The following is a 21,409-nucleotide window of genomic DNA, read 5'->3' on the forward strand; positions in this document are numbered from 1 at the left end:
AAAAAAAAAATTGTCACACCTACCAGAATGACAAGCCTGCAGAATAATAATCAGTTTAACTTTTTCGTTTCCTGAAGAGCCAAAATCCTGTTGACAAGCCACCTACCTTTTTTTACTTTGGTGCCAGCCTACTACAAAAAAATATGTAAAAAAAAATTGTTTTTGTATACTATTTGATGTTAATATTAACATACTATAAAATCAAAACGATCGCATTTCACTTTCTTTAAAAAAAATTCCTAAAAAATATCTATAAAAAATGAGTATTTAAGCAGACTACATCCTTAAATATGTTAAATAGACTAATTTATTGAAATGAAATTTCGAAAAGAACTAATATTACATTTTCGATCGCTGATTTTTTCCCCAATTAAAATATGTACAATACGGAAACTAGCCCACTTACTTGTTGTTGTTGTATCAGTATACTTACTGATCGCTATATTTACACGTTTCATAGTAGAATGCACACAAAAATATATGTACATATAAATGTACTTCTTTAACCCATAAACATTTTTTTGTTCAATATTTTTTCAATAGAGATTCGCTCGCTTATAAACCTTGTGACAGGCTTATCAGTATTCAGTTTGATCCCAAGGGTCACATATATTCATGTATATGTGAATGTATGTTTTAAACATTTCTTAACAGTCTATAGCATAATGAATTTTTGCTTAGTTTGTTGCAAAGTTTTTATTCGATTAAAAATAACTCAAACACTAAAATAATATTAGTGATTAGCTTTAAATATATGATTACATCAACCAAAATGGTTTATGCAATTAAATTTAAAAAAAGGAAATACGCTTAACTCAGTACACCATTTCAAAGGATTGCGATTCGTAGAAACCACTTGAATTTTTCGCAATGCAGTGTCCACAATTCCCAAGGTTTAACCAAAGGGCAGCTGTACTGCATATTCTATTTTTTCCAGTAGCATCTTCGCGATAGGAACCCATATCTACAGGCATACGTACGTTCCAATAAATTATGTTATCAGTATTTCACATACAAGTAGGCATATGTACATATGTATGTATGCATGTGCAGACCTATGCTCGCATACATTTGCGCTGACTTTTCATATGCCTATACATTCATGCAAACGTACATAGAGCCAGCCTGCTTCCAGTCCCACTTGACAGATCGTCTTTGCTCGAGCTCATCTTCAAGGCATTCAGTCTGAGCGCGTACACCGAATCGTACAGAAGCATTCAATCTAAGCTTCATACGTACATAGTCGTAATTGTATTACGCGTTAGCGTGACCAACGCTGCTGACATTCAAAGTGTGTAGATGAGTTGACAGTGTAATTTCGAGTCTCAAGTGTGCTTGGTGCAAGTAGTGTGAAATCTTTGTGCAAATACCTATGCTATTGTAACAATTAACTTAGAGCTCATCAAGAAAAACGAATAAAACTAAGCTAATCACAGCGTGACAGCATACATACACACCCACATACATGCATATGCAAAATCAGATTGTGTGGGGAAAATAATAAATGAAAATGCAGTGCCATTTAAGCAACAAGTGCGTCTTGACAATTTTACTGCTCTGTTTAGTGGCATTTCAATTGGCGGCCTGTTGTACGCGTGTACCAACACACCTGCCTCACGGAAGACGTTCACGCGGGGACAATGGATACAAATTAATAGTTGCTGAGGGCCCTAATGGCTATGTGCCGGGCGAGACATATAACGGTAAATGTTCACCAGATGAGGAAATTTATTAAATATTTATCAACTGAGTAGTATTATGATACTGCATTAGAAATATATGGCGTTTTGTATCTACAGGAACTTTCGGTTGTTGTTGTTGTAGCAGCTTGCTAAACCCTGTCAGTGCGATGTATAATATATTATTATATCATCTAACGGTAAACACAGGAAACTTGCTGTTTCGACAGGTTAGGTCCAGATAGAGAGGGGTTTAGATGAGTGGGTTTGATGTGGTGAAAGGTGGTTAGTTTCGTACTAGGTGCCTTCACTCGCTGGAAATATGGGCTATGTTCAGAAACGCTTTATAATGCGCAGTACTTGCAGCGCTGTCAATGTGACAATTCATGCAACTGATAGATTTGTTGAAAAATTGCAAATAGATTTGTTGCATTTATGAACGCGCTGTGCAGTAAAATGGAATTGTGACTAAGTTTGATCATGGACGATGTATATGAGGAAACAACCGATAGTCCTTTATTAAATTTAAGAAAAAAAAAACGTGTAAAGCTTAAAAGAAGGACATATCTTGTCAAAAGTTTAATATCAAAACGGGAAATACCCAAAAATAAGTCTTTTTTTGAAGCCATGATGTTGATTCTCTACCGGATGTATTGTTTCTTTTTTTTTATTCGCTTATGTGTGATGAGTAAATTAGAAAATTTTCGCTGGGCGATGTTTCTATCTATTTTTAAATCTTTATTAACTTTTTTTACTTCATCTACGACCTTAGCCCAGAGCACGCTCTTTTTCCTCCTTCCCGACGTGAACTCGTTCTCCATGCTCAGTCGGACTCTGAGCAGTAATTTTATCTCCGATGTACTAAAGTAATCACTAAAACCAAGAAAAGTATAATAAAATAAAGTTTAAATATCGTATTTTTCATCAATTTTTGTATTAAAAGCTAAAATAAATAATTAAATACCCACTTTTCATCAGACATTGTACTAGCGTATTTATTGGCAGTGTGAAAATTTTTGCTGCAAATAATGCACGACTTTTGATACAAAAATGACGTTTAAGAACGCGTTGCGTATTGTTGAACATACCCATGTTTAGTATGTCAGGGTCAATTCTGGGTAGGTAAGAGTTTAGCCTCCTGCAGTATACAGAACGTAATTGTGCCAAGATTACGCCGGTCTCTTGAGGTAGCTGATACTCTTCAACTGCTGTGGGTGGTGGTTGGACTCCGATTACGGCATTCGGACAACCCCCGAGGTGGTAAGTATCTTCTGATGAATGTCGTTAAGTGTATGTCCAAACACTGCCCGGTCCAGTTGTTGTAGGCTAGTTTTGTCCAGGATGTCGTCGGAAGGAACTTTCGGTAAAGAGTGACAGTAAAAAAAAGTATGTTGTTGTAACAGCGCACAAAATTTCCCATAAATTTATAATCAAAATGATTTGTTGTTTTTTTCACTTTTCCATATAATGCACTTCTCATTGCACGCTTTTATTTAGTTTAAGAAACACTGCAGGTAACAATTAATAAATGAATTCACATTTTCTACTTACAATTAAAATACTGGATGTGTTGATACACTTTTACATTGTCTTACGTATATAGAAATTAAGCAAATTATCTACCATTACAAATGGACAGGTGCTGTTTCATTTGAGTTGCAGTGGGCGCGAAAATTTCACATATTCGACAGGTGTAGTCCCAGTGAAACGAATCTTGGCGATGTTTTTGTAATTCTGCCACTGAGTCGAAGAATCGGTTGCATAAGCCACAAATTGTCGGATACTGATGTTCATGCCAGTCTAAATCTACCGCATTAGCGCACAATTGGCCGCATGTCTCGCATTGCAGCAAATGCTTGGTGCGCAGATGATACTCCAAACTGGCAGCATTTTCAAATTTACAGCCACATTCTACGCATTTGAATATGGTGCACACTTTGGTATGTATTAGCTGTGTTGCGCGATCGGTAAAGATTGTTTGGCAGTAGGGGCAAGAGGATTGCATGCGAATATGTTTTTGTCGATGAGAAAAGTATTTACGTCGGGAAAGAAAATATCGTGGACACTCTTCACAGTAGATAATGCGCCGTGCAGTCTTTGGTAGGAAGCTGAAGAGGTTCAAATAATAGATCACATTTAATGCAGATTTCTTCTCAATAAACCACTTGTGATAGGTGTCCATGTACCACATAGAAACCAGATTAACAATGCGCTTTGTCTGCGTAATCGATAGCTCCAGTCTATAGTGCTCGTTTAAGCGATGCATTAATCTACTGAAATCCAGTTCCAATTTTTCATAGCTTTTAATTCCTTTACTAAATTTCCAGAGGTACTTAAAGTCAGCGTATATTTTTGCAAACATACTTGCCTTGGCACGCATTGCTTCCAAGTGTTCCAATTTCAATCCGTCTTCCGCGTTGGGATGAGTAATGATTTTTAACTAAGACAAAGAAGAAATGGTGAGAAAAGTTGCAGTTTTAAATAAATGATATGACAAATATATGTATGTTTGGTTAAAGACAGCCTGACAGATTAATTTTTCTGTAAAATTACTTACGAGAAAAGTTGTTGCTAAAGTTTTTCACGGGAACTAATCTGTATTGAGCATTTACAGTGAACCAAAAAGAAACTGGGACACCAATATTCAAAAAATTCAAATTTATATACACTTGCCAAAAAAAGTATCCGTGCACAAAGAAATTAAAGCAACATATTAAGAAATCCATTACATTACTTTGGAGTTATTTTAAAGTTTTTCTGTACAAGAAATAGCGATGTCCCTCAAAACTAAGGAAATTAGTTTTGGCGAGAGAAAAATTGTCCTGAAACTTAGAAATGAAGGCAAATCTTTCCACGAAATTGGGCAAATCATAGGAAGAAGTCACTCTTCCTCAATCCCATTGAGCATTTGTGGGATTTACTGGAGCGCAGGATCCGTCAGCACAGCATAAACTCCAAGGAAATGCTTAAAGACGTAATAATTAATGAACGGAGCAAAATTACCAAAGACGATACCTCTAAATTGGTCCATTCCATGCCACATCGACTTGCGGAGGTCCTCAAGCGGAAAGGTTATCCCACAAGGTACTAACGCCTTATTTTTTATTTTTTTCTTTTTTTAATAAATATGAATACTTTAACCGTATATTGCAATGTATGAATACTTTTCCTGCCTGAAGTGAAGTTATTTGTTTTTGTTTTGTGAAATTTAATTTTAAGGGGGGGGGTAAGGGATAAAAATCGATTTTTTTTGCATGTTATTGTAGTAAAACATTTCAAAAATACCGTGTTAAAATTTTAAGTCAATCCGAGCAAAACTTTTTAAGTTATAGAGCATAAAGCCGAGCCGCCTCAAACATCTGCCGAGACGCAGCAGTTGCGCGCGTAGTCCGTTACAAACTTTAAACGCGGTTTTCTCGAACCTTTTTTTTTAAAGTGCGTAGTCATTGGCATTTGAAAACTACTCAACCGATCCTTTTGAAATTTTGCACACATATTTTACATATAAAAAACCTCCCGCCAACGTTTTTTTTCGCCATTTTTTTTTTATATTAAGGTGGTTTTACACCTACAAAATGGCGGCATTTTTTCGTCAAAAATCACTTTTTACTTCAAACGACTACCAAATGGCTGAAAATGAAAATAAATCGTCAAAATAAACGTTGAGGGGAAGTTTAACTCATACTTTAACTAAATTATTCGATTTTTTTGATTTCAGATGATTCTACGCTGAGATATGCTGACTACTGCAAAATGTATTTTTGAAAAGACGTCTACGTAAATGTGCTCGCATTCGCTCATTTTGCAATATTTTTACATGAAAATTTTATCAAATATTCTTGAAATGTTACTTTATAATATGCAACAACTTTTAATAAACTGACTTGAACCGTTTCGCTACAATAAATTCATGAAAAAAGTGTTTTTTTTAGCGTTTATCCCTTACCTTTATCCCTTAGTTCATGAATTTTCCATTATTTCCATATTTTCATTACTCCCCCATTTGATGTTTGAGTTGTAAAATTAAGTTATTGTTTATTTATGTGGGAAAATATTTGCGTGTGGAACGGACTTATAAAACTGACAATCCCTTACAAAAGGTCGCATTTAAGAAGGGCGAAGAAAGTGGAAAAATTAAATAACTTTTTGGTAAAAATTACTTTAATTTTAAATAAATATAGTCCCAGAATTATATTTTATGAATTAATTTTTTAGTCAAAACTGACCGCGAAGTTTCGCCAATATGGCGCTATTGTGTTACCTAAGCATTATGACCCTAAGCAATACTTTCATAGAGGAAATGGATTTATTATAAATTTAGTTGACTAAAAACAAACTTTGAACATACTCATGCCTTATTTTACTATGCTCTGCCCACGTAAGTTTGGAGTCTTGACCGCCAAACCATGATTATTCTTATATTCTAAGTACTCTTATATTCCTAATCGTATTTATTCAAATTAATTATTACATCTGCGGTGGCCGCCGTAGCCGAATGGGTTGGTGCGTGACTACCATTCGGAAGTGCAACAGACATGGTGTATTTCTGCCATGAAAAAGTTCTTCATAAAAAACCATATGCCGTTCAGAGGCTGTGAGTAATTACATATTACAAAATGAACTTGTTAATAAGTTATATATTTTTAAAACAATCTAGTGAGTACTTCCGCAACCTATATTTGAAAGGCATCGGGCTCAGAATGTGAAAATGTCCATCTTTCACGCTCATTGCCCCATCTATGATATCCTGATTTAAGCGGTATGTCCGGATGTACTCCATATCGTGGTCCATATTGGTCTTGGACGTACCGAGTAAGTTCTTGCTCATAAGCACATTCTTCTGAAAGTGAAATTTTTTTGCTACATATTTTACTTTTCCTCCACTTTTACTCTAAATCTCTAGAGTTAGCAACCCAGTGTCTTGCTAAGGGCGCCGATTTGTCAAGAAGAAACGAGAAAGCTGCTTACTAAGCAAACCTTTTATTATTGAATCATGAATTACAAGGATATGCTAGTTTATAGTTTATTTACCTCATTCCGTATATTTGATAAAAATATATATATATGTATATAATTGGCGCTTTCACTCTTTGATGGATGTTTGAGCGAGCTCCTCGTCCCACAAAATGGAGGGACCAACAGTTTTAAGATGTCTCCGAACGGCAAGTGGTTTTTATGAGAAGTCTTTTCATGGCAGAAATACACTCGGAGGTTTGCCATTGCCTACCGAAGGGCGACCGCTATTAGAAAAAACATTGTCTATTATTTGATATTCACGCACGTAGGTCTGAACCTGTGCATTACCTAATGGCAATCAAGCACTATCTCATTCGGCCAAGGCGGCCGCCAAATTTGCGTAGCTGTTTTTATTAAGGCGGGTTTGTATCGGCATGTAAATATAATTTACCAGAGTATATATTTTACAAATACTAAAATTTGTTGGAATCGAGCTCAGAGAAATACTCTGAAAACATGCACAGTGCACAATATATCTTTTAGGTCGCAGTGCTAAGTCCTTTCATAATAACAATTGTATCGACTTTTCGCGATTTTATCGCAACCTCGCCCTAATCCTTTATTTTTAAGTCATGCTTTGTAGTAGTAGTTATGATCACGTACGCGTATATTTGCAACAATTGTTACAAACTAACATGTTACAGTGTTTTCATAGCTAAAAATCTGCAAAGAATGGAATATTAGGAAGGAGAAATTACATTTCACTTTGGCGAAAGTTGTGCAAATTTTTAGGTTACGAATAGGTTAGGTTTTTACTTGTAACAACTTTCCAGTAAAAAATAACTGTTGACAATCTTATGCTCAAAAATTTTTTTTTATTTATTGTGCGCCTTCGAAAATTGAAAGATTTACAAGTTTTTTGTACATTTTTTTTTTTTTTGATACTTTTCTCTTTGAGAGTGAATGCTGACAAATTACTGCCCAATTCTTAAAGAAAAAGAACGCGAACAGAACTAATGACGTCATATATGTAGATATTAGTAGGTAATGAGCTTAAACAATATTTTTGTATTAATGATGGTAACTATAATTGTTTATACTTACTCCAATCGACCGAAGCAGCAGAGAGTTTAACTTTTCTTCGTCAATCTGTAAATATGTATAATCTTTTAAGCAGCGTTTGCAAACATTACAACGCATTTTACTTACACCGTTAGAGAGCATGCTTTCATCTAACGAACTGTTTTCCTCGACCAGCAGTGACTAAAACAAGATGAATAGATGTACTTAACTACGTTTTTAAATAGAGCTCGAAAGGATTTACCTTTTGTATATCAACGTTCAATGGAGCCGTAATATTAAAACTATTTTGCTACAAATAGAAAGAAATAAAAATTATTTTCGGCTGTATAGTAATCGATATCAAATAGTACCATTAGTGAATCTAATAATTTATTTTCATCGGCAATTGCTTCTAATTTCAACTGATTTAGCGTATCTTCTGGCGTATAGTCAATAACATTTATAGGCGTCGTAGGTGGTCCGCTTGTGCTATCGGCGGCAGCGTGGGGCATGCTCATATATGTATCCATTTTACATATATTGTTTACATCTTGCCTTACAAAAACAGACTCGAAATTATTGACTTTTTTTATTTGTGTTTGGGCTTCGGCAGTTGATGCAATACCGTTACAGAGTATATTTTCAGTATTCAAAGTTTGTTCTGCTGGCGCAATGATATCAACGCTCAATATTTCTAATCCCATTTTTTTGCCGGAATTGCTTGCTGTGGTATCAGTTTTGGCAACGTCAACTTCAGTTTTCCGTTTCTTTGATTTATTTTCCTTTTTCTTCGCCAGTGATAATCGCTTCATTAGTTTGAGTTGAATAGAACTTTTGAAGTCATTATTTTCATTTGAGTGTGTAAAATTTGCAGAACTGATTTGTGTAGATACGGATGTACAGTTTTCATTCATATTTAGTCTTCCACACGGCCGTAATGGGCTTCCTCTTTCTGGCATACGATTTACATGTTTTTGTTTTGGTGTTGACTGCGCTAAAAACCCATTAGTATTCTTCAAAGTATTTGCTGTGTTTTTAAAAAATTTTGAAAATGGTGGTAACTGAAGGCCGTCAATGCTGTCGGAACGTTGTAACTGGCTGCAATCAATTGTCGACTGACGAATTGGGTTATCAATAAAGGTCGACGGATGTGTTAATAACTTATCAACTTGTTCAGTGATTAGCTTGGTCGTAGTTTCGCGATGATCAACGCTATTTAAGAATTCTGAAATTGCCTCCGATTGTATATTACTTAGCTGTGAGGACTTATCAAAACTAAGATCAAGGGGATTCTCATTTTCGCCTGCTTGTGCAATAGCATGTTCGCCTGATGCAACGCTTTTCATTTCAGACGCATTAAAGTCAAGATACTCCTTTTGATAACTACTCAAATATTGTGTTGTTGGAGTTCCTAACTCGCATTCAGTTTCTTTAAGAGTGGCCAGCGTCATTTCGGGCATAACCTTTTTCATCTGACTGATTTCTTCTTCGGAAAATTTTATTTCTGCCAATTCAACGTCGACCTCTGCTATTACGTAAGGCTCACATCGATCAAGTGTTGTGTAAGTTTCTGCATCATGCATCGCTACGTCACTAACCCCAATTGGGCAATTTCTAATATCTCTACCGGGTAAAATATCCCGCTGGTCGTGTGGTTTTCCTGCTTCATCAATATCTGAGGATTCTACATCTGTCAGAGAGACTACTTCAGAATTGCTCTTTATATCCTCGCATTTGAATAGAAATTGTTTATTTATGCAACTGTCTTTTATTTTAAGGTGACTCTTCAAAGTGGCTTTTTCTTCTATTTGCAGATTACTTTTCGTTTGAGTTTTAACAAAAATTTTCAAATTATGACGTTGCTTACAGTCACTGCTTTGATTGTCATCTGCTACTTTAGTTGTTTTCTTAATTTTTAATTTACCATAGTTTACGTGTTTACAGTCATCCGTTGACTCACATGCATTTTTGTCATATCCAAGACATGAATTATGATTTTCATTGCTGTTATCTTTGATATCAAATTCAGATTTATTTTCCGTTTCATCATTTCTTATTCCAGTTTCGGATTGTTTGGTGTTTATATTATCTTGTAGATTCTTCCAAGTTTTCTCTAACTCTTCATCAACACTGGCTACCTGGTTCTTTTTGGTATTGCTTGTAACTCTCAGATCAGGTTCACTTGGATTTTCATTTGTATTATTTCTGCTTTCAACGCCAGAATCATTTTCAGAATACTCCGTTTCATATCCATTTAACGAGGTAGTAGTAGCAATACTAGTCAGTAGTTCTTTTATCTCGTTTTCTAATTCCACATCACTATCTATTCCTGTATCATCATCCTCATCCGTAATCAATCCGTTGATATCTTCCAGACTTAGCTCATTATCGCCGGTGTCCATAGCGCCATTTTCATTACTCAGCAGCTCCTCCATGGTGTAAGTGCTTATTACTTGTAGCTTTTGTGAACTGTTGGGTAATACGTTCCCTTGATGTTCCCATTGAAGATGCCGTGTAAAAATAGCCATTTGAGAAAACATTTCGTTGCACTGAGCACATCTGAACAAAAAATTATTTTGCTTTGCAGACGTAACGATTTCCCCGCATTTCACCAATCCTGTATTGCTAAAATCACTCAATTCATTTACTGCACTTCCCATTTCGGCCTGAGTAACTGGGTTCCCAACTTCTAATATGAATATTGATCAATTATTCCAATTCGAAGGAGTTCACTTAACGGCACTTCAAAGCAAAGCAACTGTTCTTTCAAAGGGGACGCGACGCGCGTAGATTTTAAACAGCTGTTTGCTTAAAAAAAGTGTTGACTAACGCCGCAGAAATATTGGGCCAAATAGGCAACAAAATGAAAGATCATTGAACACAACATAAATTTTCAAAGCAAGTTGAAACGCATTTTTGAGATCAGAGCAATACTGTAAACATTTATCATCGCTATTCTAATATATGACTTTGCATATTTATTTTTGACGTGATAACGTCTTATAATTCGATTTAACAGGCTGCACGCACGAAAAAATGTGTCGTTACCTTGCTCATTAGTGTTACCTTGCTCATTAGTGTTACCTTGCTCATATGTCGTTACCTTGCTCATTGCCGTTACCTTGCTCATTTGTCGTTACCTTTCTCATTGCCGTTACCTTGAATGAACTGCAAGCGAGAGCGCGGAACGAACGACAAAGCAAACAAAGCAAACGAACCGCAACGTTCGACATCTTGCTCTCTCCTACTTAAGTGAGCGTATATATGTGTGTATATGCGCATATGTACATATATAAATTCACGTATTTGTATTTACATATGCCTTCTTATTGATTATTATTAATTTTATTCACTTGAAGAATTTAAAATAAAACCAAGTTTGTTAATAATACCTGTTGTTTTAATGTTATTATTATTAATTTTTGGTTATTATTAATTTGATTTACTTGAAGAATTTAAAATAAAACCAAGTTTGTTAATAATACCTGTTGTTTTAATGTTATTATTATTTTTTGACGGGATAACGTCTTATAATTCTATGTAGCCGGCTGCACGCACCAAAAAATGCGTCGTTATCTTGCTCATGCGTCGTTACCTTGCTTGAACAGCATGTTATGTTATGTTATGATATGTTATGTTATGTTATGTTATGTTATGTTATGTTATGTTATGTTATGTTATGTTATGTTATGTTATGTTATGTTATGTTATGTTATGTTATGTTATGTTATGTTATGTTATGTTATGTTATGTTATGTTATGTTATGTTATGTTATGTTATGTTATGTTATGTTATGTTATGTTATGTTATGTTATGTTATGTTATGTTATGTTATGTTATGTTAATGTTAACTCATTCTCTATATCCATACAAAATATCTATCAAACAAATAAAATTTTCTTTTGAAAAATGCAACCATTCAATCAGTATTTTCTTATGACGTTATCACGTTAAACTATCGTCAGTAAACCTACTTTACAGACAACCTCTTTTTTCACAAAGTTGGTAATTTGTTGACTCTCGACGATTGTACCTCCATGAGTATCTATGTAATATCGATATACAATTATTTTTAGAAGTGAAAAATTTTTGTTATTAAATATACTCGTATATGACAAGCCGCTTAAAAATATTTTATGAATGCATAAACAAGTATTGTAAGTGATATCATTTCCGTCAAATAAGAAGAAAACATAATTCATTTTTAAGGACATATAGACGCATAACCATATTTTATTTGTAGGAAAACGTTTTTGCGGCAGAGTCAGGATCAGTATTGAGGATTTTCTTTTTGCCGCATAAAATTATTAGGTTCCGTTAAAGTGGCTTGAAGTCTGGGAGACCTTCAAATTTACAGTCACCTGTTTACCACAGTCCATAAGCGAGTGAAATGCGTAGTAGGTGTGAATTACGAGTAAATTTTTAAGTACTAACTACGGGTTACGTAATTTAGTACTTGAGGCAGCTCTAGGCAGAAAATTTATTCAAATATAAAGGGTTTTCCATTAAGAGGTGTTATTTATGCAAAATATTAATGGTTTGGTTGCTTGTGTGGCACGTAGCGGCGTCTTATTGAAAATAAACGTTTTCCAGCTCAATACCACCCAATTCCATAAAAAATCGTTAATCATCTCTCGATAGCGCAATCCATTAACCGTAACTGTTGCTCCAGCTTCATTTCCCAAAATTCTGCCAAATTTTCACCATTTTATAGTAAATTTTAATAGCGGGCTCTTAAAAATAACACCTGTTATTGGAAAACCCTTTAGATATTTGAAGCAATAAACAAGTAAAACCTACAGCAAGGCGTATCTATACATAGATATACCTTGACCTACAGTTTATACCTTTGAATGCAAGGCGAATTGCGTACTGAAGGTGGCGTCTTCCCAAAACAGTTCTTTATTTTTCACGTTTATGACAAGTCTGACGTCAATACCCTTTCCAATACAAAACAAAAAATAGGAGGAAAAATTACGTGTTTGTGAATGGTGAGTTGTGATTGATGAGATTTAAACTATACACATTAAATTGTGAAAGCACGAACTGTGAAAATACCTCTAAATTCAGTTGTTTGCGTTTTTTAAAGAAATACGTCGTAACATGAAAGTTCGTGCATGTGCATTTAATTTCATGTGTTCCGTTGTTTCTATTACTTTCGCCCAGTCTTCGTCTTCACAAACAAGTAATTCTCCGACACAGCGAATGCAGAAGACGCAACCTTTTATTCCATCATTCATGCCACCAGCAAATGAGTAGATGAGTTTTTATTTTGCACTAAAGTTAAATTGCATTTCCCAACACTGGTCTGTAAGAGTTATTCTTTCCAATAAATTATTCATATCCGGTCTGTTAAAATATGAATGTTAAGGTGCCTTTCAAGGTAACTTCATATAATATTTTTTCTTTCGATTTCGTAGACTGAATATCAAAGTAATTTGTTTTGTTACAATCTGATAGAAATTTGTGGAATGACGCTTCTATTTTCTTTTCACGACTGATTCGTCATGAAATAATCAGCTGATGTTGCCATTCAAACTATTAAGTTACAAAAACAAAGTACATGTAAATCTTACTTTGGACTATTGAAAATCATTTATTTTCTTTCATTGTACTCGTATATCTTTACGTCAGTCCTTACAAGCTATCTGAAACAAATATGGCGCACCATAATGTGGAATGCCTTGGCAATTTGAGGATTTTTATTCCGCCATTTAAATAATAGCACAAAAAAAGAAACAAATATAAACGAATTGAATAATTTGTTCTGTGAATATAGTAAATCTCCAATTATCATTTCTGAAGACACGACAGTCGATTCTACGTTACAGTACTCCCCGTACATGTATGGGAAACGTTTTTGCTGCTACAACAACAAACTTAGCTTGGACATATCGCACTTGTTACGTTAAAGCGTAACAACTCAAAATTTCCAAATTTTAGTTTTTTGCAAGAAAACAATGTACAGTGGTCATCTCTACCCACTGGAAAAATCGTTCAGTGGTTTGTCTAGTCTTTCGTAAAAAAAACCGTTATGACTCTCTCTTTGTTTTCAGAATGACTTCTTTTGTCTCAACTAAAGAGTTACATTTTTAGTTGTCTCCAAGTGTTTGAACAAATTTGTGTCACATAAAGTGTAACATTTTGAATTGTGCCTGTTTACAACCAAACGGTTTGTTTAAGTTATGTGTTATTTTTTCAGTTAAACAGAGACAACTCAAAATAACACCACTAAGTGTATAAAAAATTTCAGGAAAAGAGTAACAACTCAAAAATTTGTTATTTTAGCGCAACTACTAAACAAATAAGAATGAAACAACCGTTATATTGTTTTTAATGCTATTTTCGCGCAATTATATTACATATTTTTTTCCTTGTAATATATTATTCATATTTAGGGAAACAGTTTTTCGTCTCTACTGAAAATGTTCAGATTTTGAGTTGTTACGCTTTAACGTAACAAGTGCGATATGGTAAATATTATATGAATATAATCTTGTACAATTTTTTCTATTTAGATTTTCTATTTTCCACGTGTAGGATAGTTGACTATCAAACTGATTAAAATCAAATCTTACACTTTTGATGTGCCATCCATTATCGTACGACCAAAAATATGCACATATCGGCGAAGGGTTACCAGAAAAGAGTTAAAGCCGTAAGGCTCTACTTCTCATTTCCGTTTGATGCTATTTTAAATTTATATGAATGCTTGTACAATTTTTTTCCACATGCGTGTATGAGCTATTCTATCCACATTTCCAATAGAAAGTGCAATATTTGTTTAAAAATGCGTACCACCTTTCTAGCTGAAACTGATGATTGATGACAATAGTTATTTTCAATGAACCTGTCCAAGCTAAACATATTTGTACATGCATACTTTTTTAGCAATTTTTTAAAATCCGGATACGATCACTAAAATACCACTTAAGAGCGTTAAGAGTGTTCATTTCGCAAAAGTGTAGATAAGGAAACGAGCAATCTTTAAAAAACACGTCACTCTAGTAGCGAAGTCCAGCACACTGTAATATCTGAACTTCCGATATGCTGACTCTAGATCAGCGTTTCTTGAACGGTGACATTTGTAAGGATTTTTTTAAAAATCGTGAAATAAAATCTACGGTACTACGATACGGAAGGAAGGAACTTTTCATTTACATTGGGTTCTTATTAGTTTGATCGGAACAGCTGAGTCGGGATTGCGTTTACGGTGTTCACTGTTTTCAGCATAACACCAGTGGGGCGTAAGGCCGCCAAAGATGGTAGACTAGCCAATAATGCAAAAACTGCCAACAAAATAAATAGTAACCGCACCGCTTGCCGTGCTTTAACGAGTCTGACTCGTGATAAAAATGTTGGTCCAAACATGAATATGACGAGCCAGGCTCGTGAATAGATCGTCGGGCCAAACGTAAAATATCACGAGCCGAGGTCATGATTGAATATTAGTTTCTATCTGTACGCCACCAGAGTTAGTCACGAGTCTCATAATTGCTATTACAAAGTAGTTTATATTATTCTGATTGTTTACCACGCGTTGACGCGTAACACTTGCACCCGAGTTTCGTCAAGCTAAATGGTACGGCAAGGGGTGAATTTTAAGGGGTAACACCACTCTACACGCGTAAAATAAACACGATTTTTAAAGAATTTTTTTGTATAGAAAGAAAGGGAAAACAATCACTCTGATTTGGGAAGTTATTACTTATATACTAAAATACAAAACTACAAAGTTTGATCGAAAAATTTTACAAAATGGCGGCATTGGAGACATTTTTGTAATGTAGTTTCTCTTGAAGGAGCTCCGCGGCACGCAGCACAGAGAGTGCAAATTTTAATCTGGAACAAAGAAACATTTTTTTCTTAATCTAGATAAGAATAGCTAGAGAAACGCGTAGGGGATTTAAAAATATTTATTTTTGTGGAATTAGCAAGCATTTGAAGGAAAAAACTCTATTTTGGACTAAAAAAACGGCACTTAAATAATTATAACAATCGTTTAAATTAATCTATCGAAAATCCCATACGCTCTTCTCTTAAGAAGGTTATTATACAGACGTAGTGGAAACCCTGATTAAAAATATTTAAAATTTTTTGAGTTATGCTGCGTGCCAATTTCAGAAAACGTGTTTTGAGAAAAACGCGTTTAAAGTTTGGAAATTTGGAGAAATCGTTAGGTAGCAGTCACTAACGCTTGGTTAAAAGCTTAAAATATTTATGAAATAGACTTCGGTAACGTATAAAACTGTTTGTTCTGTATTTTAAAAGGTTCAACGAATTTTTTAAGCTTATAGAATAAAAATCAATTTTTTGAAATTTCTACAGTGGTGTTACCCCTTAAATGAAAAATGATACCTATTGCAAAATATGTGGTTTGATAAGGTGGGCAGGGATAGCCAGCTTTTTTTAGGTCTAGATTGTTACCCCTACAAAATTATTACAAAAAATGAGTTATGAGTATCGACAATTCTTAAGTATTAGATTTCTTCATTTAAAAGTAATAAATAAGCTCTAACACCGATACCAGAGTCAGCTTTGAAACCCAATATGGAATCACCACTGGTAATATTCTTCCCTGAAACCCTAAGATGCCTTCAGATTCCCTAGCTATAGGATCTTAGTGCACCAACTTTCAGTCTATGTATAGACAAATCCGGACATTTTTTTTCTTGTCCACTCCTCTCGAGAGCATAGGACCTCGACAAGACTTGTCTTGCGTTGGTTTTGTTAATCTATTTGATTTCTGACAGGGTAGGAGAGATTCAAAATAGCATTCCTAATAGTCAGTCCTAAATAGTGGGGATGTCCATCTGGCGTTGCTTAGGAACAACGCCTTGTTAATGCTTGGAGCGCTATCTTTGTTTCATATTTTTCTGCCAGAAGAATCGCACAGATGGTTGAGGACTTCGCTAAATTTTGTGTGTCTGCGCTATTATCGCGGTTGTCCACTTCCTCTTGCTGACGACACTGATGCAATGTGTAACGTGTGTTTATCTTTGTTGTTGCTTGTTTTAGCAGCCACAATGCAAATAATGCGCGGACTATTGTGCGGGAGTAAGGATGGAAAGGATACGTGTTTGGGGTTGATAAATGCATTTTTTTTTTTGCTTTACGTGGGCTCCGGAAATCTGGACATAGCCACACAAAAAGTATCCAGCTCTTTGAGAAAATCTGAGGTGCCATATATTCCCGCCGTACTTACTCGGCTCTGAGTCTATACATTTAATTATCAATCCTACGGAGGTAGGAGCACTAAAGCCATCAAATGGTTTTATTTCTATTAGAACGTCTAAGAAAAAAACTTTAAAAACCAATTCTAATGCCTAAAAGCGCGGCTTCCAATGTATTTTACTTAAGGTTTAAAATCTTAGCTTGTAAATGGCTTTGCCGCACTGTTACCGTGCTTAACTTTGTCAATGAATAAATAAGCATATAATTCGGTAATAGATATTTATAAGTTTTGGTTTAGTAAGCTGCTACAACAAAAACAACAACATAATCGTTATAAGGGGTTAGGGGTAGTCAGAGGCGCGAAAAAATTATAATTTTCAATAGTTTTTTTTTGATAGTCAATTGCTTTATTTTACAGAAAGAAAAAAAATTAAATTAATAATTATAAAAGCGATCGTTGTTTGAGTGGAGCCCGTTTCTCCAGAAGTTCCTTGGGGTGATCATCACAAGTCCTTGGAGATGCATCTAAAATCAATCGGACAAGAGAATTTAGTTTTATTAATAGCTAATCTTGCGCCTGATCGAAGTTTTTTTTTTCAAAATTAACAATATGGCGGCCTTAGGAAATATTTTCCAGTTTTTGGGGAAAAACCGACGATTAATTATTTAAAAAAACCGAAATTTTTGAAAAAAAAAATCTTTCGATCAGGCACGAGTTTTTTATGCTTTTCAAAAGCAGTATAAATTTTTTTGAAATCTACCAAGCGGTTTTAAGTTACGGTGATCACCAGTTCAAAAACATAGTTTTGAGAAAAACGCATTTAAAGTTTTGCTATCGATATCCGGAGCGCCCGAGCGCCCATTGTTAATTATTGAATAACTGGAAAAGTATTTGTCGGATTCACTTCAAATTTTCACACAATATTTTTAAGATGTTATACTTAAGAAAATGCAAAAACAAATCACGTGTTTTTTTTAATTCTGACTACCCCTACCCACATAAGTACGCGTACATGCATATTTATTCCATTTATTATTTATAATTACAGTTTTGCTGCTCGGCGCTCGTACTCATGAGAAGGTTCAGCATTTTACCCACTTCACTATCACCGCGGAGGCCGCCACTTTTGGCCAACGTGCACAACCTGCTAGCCCAAAGCGTGTTGGACGGTTTCAACTCTTTAGTGACGCACTTACGAAATTCAGTGATCGCTGCGTCAATACCGTTCAGGAAGCAGAAGACTTGCCCAAAACTGAAGTACAGGCCATGTGGGTGGCACCTGCAGCGGGTGCAGGTTGCGTTTCAATATCTGCTATGGTTTACGAAGGTCCTCGTGCATGGTACTCGGATGAAGGACAGCTAACACAAGTCATTTGTGAGCGGAAAACCAACGTGCATACGGTGAAAAAGGAGTGTTGTGCTTGTGACGAAGCTAAATATAGCGTAAGATGTTGGACCCAAAAAATATATGAACATATGTATGTGTTTAAGCTTTAAGATTTCTATCCAAACAGTTCGTTTTTGAGGGCATTTGGTCCAATGAAACACATCCCAAGGATTATCCCTTCGCTATTTGGTTGACACATTTCTCAGATGTGATTGGCGCCTCACACGAGGCGAATTTCTCGTTCTGGGGTGAGAATCATATAGCCACCGACGGGTTTCGCTTCTTAGCTGAATTCGGTTCGCCGACTGCTTTGGAAACGGAACTACGTGCTAGAGGTCCACGTTTGAGAACTCTTATAAAAGCTGCTGGTCTATGGTATCCGAATGTGAATACTAATACTTCTTCGAAATTCCGTGTGGACCGCACACATCCAAAGGTCTCGCTGGTATCTATGTTTGGTTGGTAGAATCTTAAACAAATTGAATCCGAAATAATTGCAAACATTTACATTTAGGACCTTCGCCCGACTGGGTTGTCGGCATTAGCGGTGTTGATTTGTGCACCGAAGATTGTTCGTGGAAAGAATCATTAGACTTTGATCTCTATCCATGGGATGCGGGCACCGACAGTGGCATCAGCTACATGGTATTATAATTTGAATACTTATTTTCACTTTAAGGTATTTAAAATTTTCAAAATCTCTCTTGCAGTCACCCAATACAGAAACGCAGCCGCGAGAGCGGATGTATCGCATTACCACCATGTACCCCGAGGATCCACGTGCACCATTTTATAACCCAAAAAGCAGCGAAATGACGCCGTTGGCTAAATTATATATTAGGCGAGAGAAAATTATGTCCCGAAGCTGTGATGACCATTTCTTGGAAGCTTTAAAATTGGATGTATCTGACGATGTTGAAGAGCAGGATACAAGGCGTATGAAATCGATGTTAAGTTATTGCTCACATAAAATCTAATTTTAATGGTTTCCATGCAGCCGAATGTCAGTTGACTGCCTACAGCGATTGGAGCCCTTGTTCTGTCACCTGCGGTAAAGGCATTCGTATGCGTACGCGTCAATATGTGAATCCCGAAGTGGCTGCTGCTGTTGATTGTTCACGCCAGTTGATTTCGAAGGAAATGTGTGCAGCTGCTGTAGCTGAATGCGAGTAAGCTCCACGAATACTATGCACTACCTGGTTATCTATAAATACATATTTTAATAAATACACCACTTCCGTATTTGTAGTAGTCAGACACAGGACGATGACGACGAGGGTGAGAACTTGGCACGAGCTACCGCTTTAGTAACGGATGATGGCGAAGGGGTTGGCGTATGTCATATCACAAATTGGAGCGAGTGGTCCGAATGTTCTGCTAGTTGCGGTATTGGTATTACAATGCGCACGCGTACATTCCTCAATCACCTTGGGCGCAAACGTTGTCCACATATGGTTACAGTTGAGAAACAAAAATGTATGCGGCCAGATTGTAAATTCGAAGAGGTGGAATTGCCCGATCCAATGTGTCCAACCACACAGTGGAGTGATTGGAGTCCGTGCACGGCCACATGTGGGCGTGGTGTTACCATACGTACGCGACTTTTGCTGTTAGAGGATAGCGCGGTGAAGGATAACTGTACTAAGCGTATGGAGTTAAATCAACAAAAGGAATGTAAGGTACCACAAGAGTGCACCATTAACATGGAGATGGCTAAGGGTTGGTTCAAAATTACCTAGATTCATATAAAAATGGAAATAGTTTCACAAAATAATTTTTTTATGTAGAAATTTGTGTGGAGGCTTACGACAGTGGCCCTTGTCGTGGTATATACAAACGTTATGCCTACAATCGGGAATATGGGCGTTGTGAGAGTTTCACCTATGGTGGGTGTCGTGGTAATCGTAACAACTTCCTTACCGAGAGTGACTGCATAAATTCCTGTGGCATGTTACGTAAGCACTTCATCTGAATATAAAAGCCAACATAAATGTATGCAATCTTTTCTCCTATACAATACTTTAGGAACCGCAGATTCTGGCAATCCTCAAGCTACGGTCACAAAAGTTACATCGGAAGCACATCAGGCCTCGGTCTACCAACCTGTGGATTGTGTAATGTCAGAGTGGTCCAATTGGTCTGAATGCAGCGTTAGCTGTGGCACAGGCTATTCCAATCGCAGTAGATATGTCATTACTGAGCCCAGGAATGGTGGCCAGCCGTGCCCGAAGCGCAAGGTGAAGGTACGCCGTTGCACAATGGCTGATTGCTGATTGCACAGCTAAGATCTTAAGAAATTACATGAATTTAATACTCGTAATAATTATTCCAATCAGTTATGTGGAATTTCTTAAGTGTAATTTTTTTATATAATACATACATACATACTATACCTATGTATATATATAATAAATAGATGCATACAATTTGTATAAAAAGAAGTGCAAATGCAAGAACACTTAAGAGGCTTTATCTATACTAATATTATAAAGAGGAAAACTTTGTTTGTTTGTTTGTATGTTTGTTTGGTTGTACTGAATAGGCTCAAAAACTACTGGACCGATTTTAAAAATTCTTTCACCATTCGAAAGCTACATCATCCACGAGTAACATGGATTATATTTTATTTTGGAAATAGGGCTCGAGATATAGGTCAAAACGTGGACCCGGGTAACCTTCAGATGTGTATGTACAATATGGGTATCAATTGGAAGCTGTTGGTGAATGCTTTAGTCCAGAGTATTTTTCATGCCGCTCCGTGACTAGGGTCTCGAGATAGAGACCAAAACGTTGACCCTAGAATGTGTTTGTACAATATGGATATCAAATTGAAGCTGTTGGTGAATGCTTTAGTACAGAGTATTTTTCATGCCGCTCCGTGACTGGGGTCTCGAGATATAGGTCAAAACGTGGACCCGGGTAACCTTTGGTTGTGTATGTACAATATGGGTATCAAATGAAAGCTGTTGATAAGTGCTTTCATACGGGGTAATTTTCATACCTATTGATGACTAGGGTCTCGAAAAATATGCCAAAACGTGGACCCGCCGTGTCTTTGCACCGAATTAAACCAAACTTACACACATTGTTAAGGAGGTATTGAAGATGGTTTCCGTATAGTTTGGATACCTATTGGTAGATAGGGTCTC

The 21,409-nt window shown here is 35.9% G+C and overlaps 2 protein-coding genes across 2 annotated transcripts; one reads left to right on the plus strand and one right to left on the minus strand.

Moving 5' to 3' along the window:
* The first annotated feature begins 1,168 nt into the window (after positions 1–1,168).
* LOC129246440 (spondin-1) lies at positions 1,169–20,718 on the plus strand. The gene is made up of 9 exons (XM_054885276.1): positions 1,169–1,703; positions 17,922–18,316; positions 18,388–18,718; positions 18,775–18,905; positions 18,971–19,196; positions 19,258–19,429; positions 19,510–19,979; positions 20,048–20,215; positions 20,286–20,718. Exons 1-9 carry the CDS (start codon positions 1,505–1,507, stop codon positions 20,531–20,533), a joined length of 2,340 nt encoding a protein of 779 aa, XP_054741251.1. The 5' UTR covers positions 1,169–1,504; the 3' UTR covers positions 20,534–20,718.
* LOC129246439 (protein teflon) lies at positions 2,592–10,450 on the minus strand. Its single transcript, XM_054885275.1, has 5 exons — positions 8,069–10,450; positions 7,960–8,007; positions 7,845–7,898; positions 7,740–7,784; positions 2,592–4,119 (listed from the first exon to the last, which is right to left on the minus strand). Exons 1-5 carry the CDS (start codon positions 10,355–10,357, stop codon positions 3,295–3,297), a joined length of 3,261 nt encoding a protein of 1,086 aa, XP_054741250.1. The 5' UTR covers positions 10,358–10,450; the 3' UTR covers positions 2,592–3,294.
* Positions 20,719–21,409: the final 691 nt, after the last annotated feature.

The sequence above is a fragment of the Anastrepha obliqua genome, chromosome 4, assembly GCF_027943255.1.
Source record: "Anastrepha obliqua isolate idAnaObli1 chromosome 4, idAnaObli1_1.0, whole genome shotgun sequence".
Lineage (NCBI taxonomy): Eukaryota > Metazoa > Arthropoda > Insecta > Diptera > Tephritidae > Anastrepha > Anastrepha obliqua.

Bases quoted from the DNA above. Each gene is read 5' to 3' on its own strand.
- LOC129246439 (XM_054885275.1), bottom strand. From the start codon at position 10,357: ATGGGAAGTGCAGTAAATGAATTGAGTGATTTTAGCAATACAGGATTG. The intron at 8,008-8,068 runs GTACTATTTGAT...TTCTATTTGTAG, and splicing joins AATTATTAGATTCACTAATG to CAAAATAGTTTTAATATTAC. The intron at 4,120-7,739 runs GTAAGTATAAAC...TCTTTGTCTTAG, and splicing joins TGCTGCTTCGGTCGATTGGA to TTAAAAATCATTACTCATCC.
- LOC129246440 (XM_054885276.1), top strand. From the start codon at position 1,505: ATGAAAATGCAGTGCCATTTAAGCAACAAGTGCGTCTTGACAATTTTA. The intron at 19,197-19,257 runs GTATGAAATCGA...GTTTCCATGCAG, and splicing joins TGAAGAGCAGGATACAAGGC to CCGAATGTCAGTTGACTGCC. The intron at 20,216-20,285 runs GTAAGCACTTCA...ACAATACTTTAG, and splicing joins AAATTCCTGTGGCATGTTAC to GAACCGCAGATTCTGGCAAT.